Here is a 10,136-nt window from a genome sequence, read left to right on the forward strand (position 1 = left end):
GTTTATGATTTTGTACTTGAAAATAATACACATAGATGACTTCAAAAGGAAAAGACCATCTTTTTGACCATTGTGTACTTTGTTGCAATCCAGCAGCTGTACAACAAAGGACTGAGAACACTTACTATAGTCTGCTAGCCCTCTTGTCCCTCTTAACCAGCTGCTGATTTTGTATATAAAATACTTGAATACCTCCACATTTATTGTATTTTCTATGCAGAATGCAGTCTATAAAAATGTGTCAGACAGATGTCTGACATTTGGCCATTGCATCATGTCATTGCATCATGCCATTAAGTAAAGAAATAAAGTTTGAGGCCCTATGTTCTGCTCCATTATGTTGTGCTTCATCCAGTAACAATGTTAAAGGAATAGTTCACACTGATAATTTTCTCACCCTCAGGTCATCCAACACATAGATGTGATGTATATTTCTACTTCTACAGATTTGGAGAAATGTAGCATTACATTACTTGCTTAACCAGTGGAGAGTTCGGACAGATGATAAATACATCACAATAATCCACAACACTCCAGTGCATCAATTAACATTTTATAAAGTAAAAAGCTATGTGCAATCTATTAACAAATCCATTATTAAGATGTTTTAACTTCAGACCAACATTCAAGTCTATAATCCATAATATTAGTAACCTGGGGTCTCATGCATCAACCTTGCGTACGCACAAAAACTTTGCATACGCCAGCTTTCACGCTCATGGTCTGATGTACTAACAGTGAAATTAACGCAAGAATGTGTGTTCCTCCAAGCCAATTTCATGTCTGACGTACGTTCATTTCTCATTGTTTTTGTCCGTTGGCGACTCTTACAGGCAATGAAGTGAAGTTGCAAACATTACACAACAAATTGTTCTACAAGTCTATCGCACCACCACCTGTGGGAAGCATTGCAATTAATTTGCAATTTATAAAGTAATTGACATATATTGTCACACGAGCCTTATTATAATTATAATTAATATTATATAAATTATGCAATTAAATAAGAACATATAAAAGCATAACGGTATGCAAGTTGATACAACCCTTAGTCTATGGCAATGGCAGCGTTGGCCTAATTAGAGTACATTGCTAATGGTAGAATCCAACGAGAACGAGTTTTTAGGGACCACAATGATTTTCTGGCCCAGGATGATGACTGGCTTATCAGCCATTTCCGATTTCCAAGGGCTATCCTCTTGGAGCTCAGTGCTGAGTTGGGTCAGACCGCTCAGGAATAAGCCAGTCGTCTTTGAGCCAGGCAATGCCAGCGGTACGGGACGGGATCATCCGCATGTCTACCAGGTATATAAGGTTCCCATATGATGCAGTTGACCAGCCAAACATTAAAATGCAATTTGCAGCGATAGCCGGTTTTCCTAATGTTATCGGAGCGATCGACTTCACACACATTGCTATAAAGGCGCCATCTGAAGAAGAATTTGCATATGTGAATCGGAAACATTTCCATTCAATAAATGTGCAGATAATATGTGATGCACAAATGCGCCTAACAAATATTGTGGCAAGGTGGCCTGGGTCAACCCATGATTCATACATCCTTACAAACAGCATGGTTGGGATGAGGCTCCAAGCTGGCAGGCTGCGTGATGGGTGGCTTCTTGGTAAATGAGGCATTTAAAGTTATGATTCTATCTAATAGTAGTATTTATTTATTTTTGGCATATAATTATTGAATAACCCTTCAGGAGGCCGCGGTTATCCACTAAAGACGTGGCTTTTAAACCCCCTCACCAACCCACAAACTGACCGAGAGCGCAGATACAATAATGCCCATTCTCGCAGTCGTTCAGTTGTCAGTGGCGCTGTCTTGACAGGACTGGGGGGATGCTGTTATACCGCCCTGACAAGGTCTGCCGCATTGTGCTGGCCTGTGTGATGCACAATGTCGCGCACAGGCATGGCATACCACTTGGTGAGATGGCAGCACCGCCAGATGACCCTGACCCAGGACCAATGTATGTGCAGCCCAACCAACAAGCCGTTCATGCCCGCCAACATGTGATTGCAACAATATAAATGGTAATCAGAGACAAAGTTCACTTTTTGACCAATTCTTTTAATAAGTGGCTTATGTCTGTGAGTGCGTCAGTGATATATTTCAGGTGACTGTTAATTTCTCCGATGGCCATAACGATTTGCTGTTGTGACTCCAAAACAGCATGCGTCAAGACGCGGTCAGATGGACGGGCGTCAGCACTGAAGCTGGGGAACAATTGTCTGTATAAGAAGGGGGGGAAGAGGGGAGAGGGAGGAAGAGAAGCGCGAGAAATTCAGGAAATCGTAGGTTCGAATCCACGCTGTCACATAAAGTTATGCGTGTATTTGTTAAAAATCGTAAATCGATTGTTTCGTGTCCAAGTTTGATTTTAAAAGTAATGTATTTGAATTTAATTATTGTTTCGTTTCTAAGATTGATTTTGACAGTAATGTTTTTGATTTAATAATTCTTTCGTTTCTAAGATTGATTTTTATTTTATTCTCATTATCATTATCATTAGTCAAAGTGCATTTATTAAGGCAATCATTTCCTGTGGCAGTAGGGACAAAATAACCTCCTTATTACGGCATTCACACTTTATTGTATCATATTACTTACTGCAAAGCTACACGTGACACTGAATTTAACTGTAAACTGAATGTCATTACATTCAATAAAACAAATAAATACAACACACCAGTCAAAGAGAAATATATTTATTAACTATATACATATTTAAAAAAATGTAGGAAAAGTACTAAATTCAATATAAAATTAAGAATTTTAAGTGCACACGCTATATAAAATAAGTACAAAAAAATATATAAATATATACATCAAAATCTACACATTTTGGTATTTTACTTTATACTGCTTCCTCTACACATAAACCTTTCTATAATAATAATAATAATAGTTTAACTTTATTTAATATGTATATATATTTCCATATGTATTATAGTGTATTCACATACATACCCACATGTTTATAATAATAATAATAATAATAATAATAATACAAGATAAAAAAAGTGCACAGTATAACTCTTTAACATTAAATATGGCTGGAAGATAAAAAAACAGAACAGATCCAACCAAGAGAACAAAATGAATGTATCACACATAAATAAATGAGTTATCTTCTCATAATCTGTAACCACTGCTCCTTCGTAATTGTTTCTTTATTAGGGCAATATATTTTGCCTTTGTACTGGCTATGGCCAGTTTCTTGAGTACGAAATTGGCCACACTTTCTGCACGAATTTGCTTTTACAGTGCGATTGTACGATCGTTTGGTTGGAGTGGCTGTGTCATTTGCAGGTGGCTCAGAGGAAATTGCTCCAGGGTTAATGGTGGAAAATGGGGCTGGGCAGGGCACCAGAAACATCTGAGACACAACAGGGGCAGTGGGTGTGTCAGGAACCAATGGGTGTGGTGCTGTCGGCCTGGGACAAATTGTCCTTAGATGGCTGGACGTGGCTGAACGCTGAGGGTGTACGGCTGATGGCCAGATTGAAGTTGCTGTGGCAGATGTACAGGTAGCTGAGGGCGCAATCTTTCTAAACTTTGTCTTTGCCTGTCCAGCTGTGTCTGGTGGCATCTGGTAGGTATGCAACTGGTGGCTATATTGTGGAGGCACAACAGGCTGTACTCGTGCTGGAGGCAAAACATCCAAAGCCACTGGACGTGCCTCTGGAAGGTCCAGCCCTTGCAACAGCAAGGAGACCTCCTGACCCTTTAAACGGTTATTGTGCCATGTCGTAAGGGTCCTCTGATTTACCTCAACTAGCTGAAGGGTTGTGTCATTCATCACCATTCCATTGCTCAGGATTAGCTGCCGAATTTTTCTGTAATCACGAAGAATGAGATCCCATCTAGACAGAGATTCTGTCCGCTGTTTCTTGGGGCTTCGGTGGATGTTACATAACCTTATGAAAATCATTTCAACAAGGCGACAGCAATTAGGCCACTGTGCTGGAGAGCCGCTAGAACCCAAAACACACCTTTTTGTGCTGTCGACACCAGGAGTGAAGACAGCTTTCTTTTTTGGGGACCTAAAACGTCCTGTAAGTAGCCTGTCTTGATGACGAGCAGCATACACCACCCTGTCTTTATCAAATTTGTCCAGGTTCTGCCACAGACCCACAATGGTCGCAACTTGTTGGTTGGTAAGTGTGAGGCTTGTCTGTGTGCGCAGCTCCACCAGACACTCTGCCAACGCATCCACCCGGTCCATTCCAGGAATGCAGTGTTCGTCAACAGCCTGGAAATATATAACTGTTGGTTAGGTATTTACATGCTGTTAAGTAAGTTTACTGCTTAATGGCAGATAACTAAATGAGTGACAATTCGTATAGAAAAGGAAATTTTACCATTGCTGAGGGCACTGGTGTATCTAAAGGATCCTGGACACTGGGTACTGGTGCAGCTGAAGGAGCCCGGACTCTGAGCAGTGGTGGAGCCTGGACACTGGGCAGTGGTGGAGCCTGGACACTGAGCAGTGATGCAGCTACACTGGGCACTGGTGCAGCTGAAGGAGCTCGGACTCTGAGCAGTGGTGGAGCCTGGACACTGGGCAGTGGTGGAGTCTGGACACTGGGCAGTGGTGCAGCTACACTGGGCACTGGTGCAGCTGAAGGAGCTCGGACTCTGAGCAGTGGTGGAGCCTGGACACTGGGCAGTGGTGGAGTCTGGACACTGGGCAGTGGTGCAGCTACACTGGGCACTGGTGCAGCTGAAGGAGCCCGGACTCTGAGCAGTGGTGGAGCCTGGACACTGGGCAGTGGTGCAGCTACACTGGGCACTGGTGCAGCTGAAGGAGCCCGGACTCTGAGCAGTGGTGGAGCCTGGACACTGGGCACTGGTGCAGCTGAAGGAGCCCGGACTCTGAACAATGGTGGAGCCTGGACACTGAGCAGTGATGCAGCTACACTGGGCACTGGTGCAGTTGAAGGAGCCCGGACTCTGAGCAGTGGTGGAGCCTGGACACTGGGCAGTGGTGGAGTCTGGACACTGGGCAGTGGTGGAGTTTGGACACTGGGCAATGGTGGAGTCTGGACACTAGGCAATGGTGGAGTCTGGACACTGGGCAGTGGTGGAGTCTGGACACTGGGCAATGGTGGAGTCTGGAAACTGTGCAGTGGTGGAGTCTGGACAATGGGCAGTGGTGGAATTTTGACACTGGGCAGTGGTGCAGCTGTAGGAGCCTGGACACTGGGAACTGGTGCAGCTGGTAGAACTGGTGGACCTGAAAGGACTAAGTCATCTGATGCCACAAGATTTGCCACTGTGGCTTCCTCTCCAAAGAAATCAATGAAACCCTCATCCTTTTCCACTTGCTCCTCCACATCTATCTCCTCCAGCAATTGAGAGGTCCTATCAGAGGTAGGGCACATGTCCTCCAGGGGCTGACTATTCTGCCTCAACAAGTACTGTACTCCAATGAGCTCCCCTGAGGAAATATTTGTAACAGGAAACATTTTTAATGGAAATTATGCAGAAAGGTTTATTTAGAAATGCAGTAAATATTTTGTTGTCCACTTCTGTATGAACAATATATATCTAATTCAGAGGGTATCATAAAAAGACAGGATTACTCTATATTCTACTATGTATTTTATTTTCTGCCCTGAAACCTAGAACACAGAATAATGTATAAATATTCTGGTAGTATAATTTTTCTCTGATATGTCAAAATTACATTATTATTGTCCAAAAGCACTTGTAATTTTACCAAAAACATGCTACATCATGAGCTGCATTTATCAAAATATTTTTACCTGTGTATACTGCAGGTGGAGTGAAGCTAGGGACCAATTTCCTGCCATACAACTTATTGTAGTTCTCATTGACAGAGTAAACCAGCTCCCCTGTGTAAGAGCGCAGAGTTGAACCTCCATCTGCAACAGCAGCTTCAGCCCGGTCCTGATTCCAGCGTAATAAACCTTCCAGGAGATAAATCTGGAAGTTCAGGCTGTTTGCGCTGTTCCCTAGAAAAAGAAATAGAAAGCCAAATATTGCTTTGAGAAAATGCAAAACATAAAATTTAATCTGCAAATATCTTGATAAACAGGAATTAGTGGCAAAATGTGGTATATTCTGACATGACAAACCTGGAATAAATCTGTTTAGGTGGCAGTGAAATGATTCCAGGGATGTGGAGCCTCTGGCACAACGATAAGTTTTTAGAACCACCCCACCCTTGCTTGTAGTTCCAGTTTCAGTATAGAGCGGCACATTTGGAGGGTCTTGGATACAGGTGATGTGCCGCCTCTGGACATTCCAGATGTGCTGCATTCTCACACTGTCAAGTAGAGGAACACCAAGAGCATCATTCCCCTTGCCACCCATGAGCTCTCTGATGAGCATATCAAGGAGGCGGAAAGTGGTTTCTTCTCCCCGTGTTCTCCTCCTGCAGTGCTGGAGCAGCTCAGCTTTAGTTAAATGATGGTCCAGTTCTGCCTCCGACAGAGTAGGCCAGCCCTGTTGGATGAGTTGCTCCCTTTTGGCCTGTCTCAGCAGAGTGAGATCCCCTGCATCCCACTCAAAAATACAGGATGACAGCCTTGCCATAAAAGTAGGGTACAACTGGTGGGCGTCAGTGGTGCACCCTACTGCCAGACGTCGCATAAAATGCCAAATGTCTAGGCGGACGATGACATCTGGCCAGCCGCTGAACCGCCTCTTCAATTTAGTCTCTCCCACTTTCTTGCAACAATCACAGTCCACATAAATGATAGTGGGAGGATCAACACCAGCACTCCGGTATCGCTCCATGAGCCCTGCAGCCATGAGGTCTAACCCAGCCCCTTCATTCGCAGTCAGGACACTCATCAGCACCTGACCTATCTCATTGCCCACTGAGGTAAGCCACTGTGCTGTGCCTTTCGCAGGCCCACTCAACTTCTTGGTGATCTGAAAGAAACAATAAGCATAGCAAATAATACAACATGCATCCAAATCAGTTACACTGAAAAAAATAAAGCTCTCTTGGTCTAACAATACATTATAGATAAGGGTACAGTCAATTAAGCAGCTTATCTGACCTTCTTAGTTGAATCCATTTTTAAGATTGATCCATACGTGGATGTTATGCTGGCCTTTATGTGATCGAGCCTGTTGAGAATGTCCTGACTATATACAGTGAGGAGCCATTTGTAGCTGGGTACTGAAGCAAGTGGTGGTGGCTCCTGGAAGTGCAGCGGATGCAGGCCACGATTATCAAAAAAGGCCACACACTCTGATGTGTACCGAAGCGCACGTTTCAACCACTCCTCACTGTGGTTCTCTCTCAGCTGGCCGATGATCCTCACTGGGCCATTCCCCATGCCCCTCTCACGCAGCAAGCGAAGAACCCGAATGTCACAGGCATACCTTGGAAAAAAGCATTCATTTAAGTATCTTATTATAAGGTATCTAATTATTGTAGGAAATATTTATCAGAAAGGGTAGCACATAAGTGAAAATGACTGCAAAATAATTACTTGCGTGTGAGGATGACCCTGAATTCAGATCGATGGGCCAGGTCCAACTGCTGCAGCACAGCTTGACTCCAGGACAGATAGCTGGTTCTACACCTGGTGCAGATCAGGGTCTCTGTCACCAGGTTGTAGTATCTGTCAATGTCTAACACCTGTCGTACCCTCCTGTGCAGTCCACCACCACACAGCTGTTGCCTGGCACAGGCAGGGTTAGTACACTGGAGCCGCACCTTCCACAGCTTATATGGCATCCAGAGCAAGAGACGCTGTGAAAAAAACCTATCAGGTGTTGGAGCTTGGTGGTACAACAGGGCTGGTGGTGGGGGGTGATACCACAACTGTAGGTTTTCACGCAGCTCCAGCTTTCCCTTTGCACCAACCCTAAAAAGTGCTTCTGACACCCACTTCTGGTCTTGCTGTGGCATTGTCTGTGGCCACAGAAGGGGGAGATCTTCTGGCTGAGATGAGACCTGCTGATATTATAAAAAACACTGGTTTAAATAAAAGCTAAGAGAGCATTAAATGATGAAGACATGTATATATTTTGAATGAGATCTTACTGGGCTCCTCACAACAGTATTCTCAGAAACAGTTGATGGCGTTGCTGTTTTTTTGATGCGTTGTGAACTCTGAGGTGGAGGAAGGAAGAAGGAAGAGGAGGACTGGATGACGGGCTGATGAGGTTTGGGGGATGGAGGAGGATGAGGATCAGAGGGTGGACATGAAACTGTAGCTGAACTGGAGTGCTCTAACATCTGTGGAGTCAAACATTATGAATAATTTATTAAGGGGATTGCCATGTTTTTAATACATTAAAATTACATAGTGATAAAGTCATGATGACATTATAAAAGTCTTGATGTCTTTTAATATTAACCTGAGAGGTTTTCCTCTGGGTGCTAAAATTAGGTTTTGCTGCTGCCACATGTGAGCCTCCAAACCTTGACTTTTCAAACTAAAAAGATTTGTCATGGTTAGTGATAACAAAACCCTAACACTATAGTTAAAGGTTGAGATGTTTCAGTATCTGCAGTGATGCATGCAATAGTGTGGTCTGCTTACCATTGACAATGTAAGTTTAGGTCTCTTTGCAGGACATGACACATCGCTGACAGAGGGTGTGCTTTGGGCCGGGGTGCTCTGTGATGCTTCCCCTGTGACTGGTGGATGAACCTGTGACACATGCATAAAGTACAAAACAGTCTTCCTAATGTGATTTTAGATATAAAGACACATTGATGTTGCAAACACATCTATCTATTTATGCAACTTGAACCAGGCTAATTGAAGTTACCTTGTGAAAGCCACAAATACATGTCTGAGCTTCCTTCAGAAGAGTGGTCTGTCCCCTCATTTGCAGAGGGCACTTTTCTATCTGTGAACATGAATTATACCTCTGACACTGGATCTCAAAACAGCAATAAGTCATCATAATTATATCAATATAACATTGTATTTACATGTAATTACTTAACCATACACATAAATAAAAATACCACAATGTATTGTCAAAAAAGTTTGTTAGTTTGCCCATGAATCTAGCTGCATAACTTACCTTCTGATACATCTCATGCCATCTTTTTTGTCGGGGAGAAGGTCTATTCCCCTGTGTAGATGGCCAAACTCCTGTTTGGGCAAAACTCTCCAGACGCGCAAGCCATTCAGCATTACTCATGCCTTTGTGAGACTTAGCTGAAGCCATGTCGTTGCCTGAAACACTACATAACACGTTACACTAACTGCCATTGTAGCCTGTAGCATTTACCCTCCTGTTGTGTTCATTTCATGATAGCTAGTTGTGTTCCTGGTCCAGAACGACCGCCATATTATAGCAGATTATAAGTTCATTATAATACACATATTATCTTACATATAACATGTTGTGATTTATTTATTTATTATTTAATGCCATGTCAGCAGCAGGGGCTATATTCATGCCAAGAGGAAACATTTCAATTGCACAATTCAGTCATATATATAATGTCAAAACAATTATATAACATTTATATATATATATATATATATATATATATATATATATATATATATATATATATATATATATATATATAAATGTTTGTATGTATGTGTGTATGTTTGTACAAATATAAAAAAATACATATAATAAGATTATAACAAGAATAAAAGTATAAGAACAATTACATAGAGTCTTAACAAGTTGTGATAGATCTTTCTATTATGGCTGTATGTCTCAATGACCTAGGCTCATACAACACGTTTATGAGTATAAATAAATAAATAAATATATAGCATTATGGATTAATTTGACTAAAACAAATACTCAGATTAAACATATTGTGGTCTTTCAACTGTGTCCATGTGATAAGGGCATGAACCTGAATGTATAAACTTATCCATTCACTTCTTTTGACTGGTCATAACATATGTACAAACATATAACATACGTGTAAAAGTTAAACAAAACATTAACATTTTCCAAATTTATTTTGTGTGTTCAAATGCCGCATTTGGAAAAAGCTGTGGAACCTTATTACAATTCAATAAAAAGCATTTTTTTTTCATTGAGAAAACTTGTTAATCGGTTAAATTCGACATATTTACAGTTACGTTAGCTCCGGTCGTAATAGTATTTACACATCAGTGACAGTTGACGTTACGTAGTATCAAGCGGT

The 10,136-nt window shown here is 42.0% G+C and overlaps 1 protein-coding gene across 1 annotated transcript; it reads right to left on the bottom strand.

Annotated features, from left to right (window-relative positions):
• Window positions 1-3,084: 3,084 nt before the first annotated feature.
• Window positions 3,085-9,411, bottom strand: LOC113059502 (uncharacterized). Its single transcript, XM_026228025.1, has 12 exons — window positions 9,038-9,411; window positions 8,777-8,857; window positions 8,545-8,655; window positions 8,360-8,437; window positions 8,043-8,237; window positions 7,486-7,955; window positions 7,048-7,375; window positions 6,115-6,916; window positions 5,782-5,991; window positions 5,112-5,453; window positions 4,375-4,532; window positions 3,085-4,265 (listed from the first exon to the last, which is right to left on the bottom strand). Exons 1-12 carry the CDS (start codon window positions 9,182-9,184, stop codon window positions 3,138-3,140), a joined length of 4,050 nt encoding a protein of 1,349 aa, XP_026083810.1. The 5' UTR covers window positions 9,185-9,411; the 3' UTR covers window positions 3,085-3,137.
• Between the last annotated feature and the right edge of the window lie 725 nt (window positions 9,412-10,136).

This window comes from Carassius auratus, chromosome 41 (genome assembly GCF_003368295.1).
Source record: "Carassius auratus strain Wakin chromosome 41, ASM336829v1, whole genome shotgun sequence".
In the NCBI taxonomy this organism is placed as follows: Eukaryota; Metazoa; Chordata; class Actinopteri; order Cypriniformes; family Cyprinidae; genus Carassius; species Carassius auratus.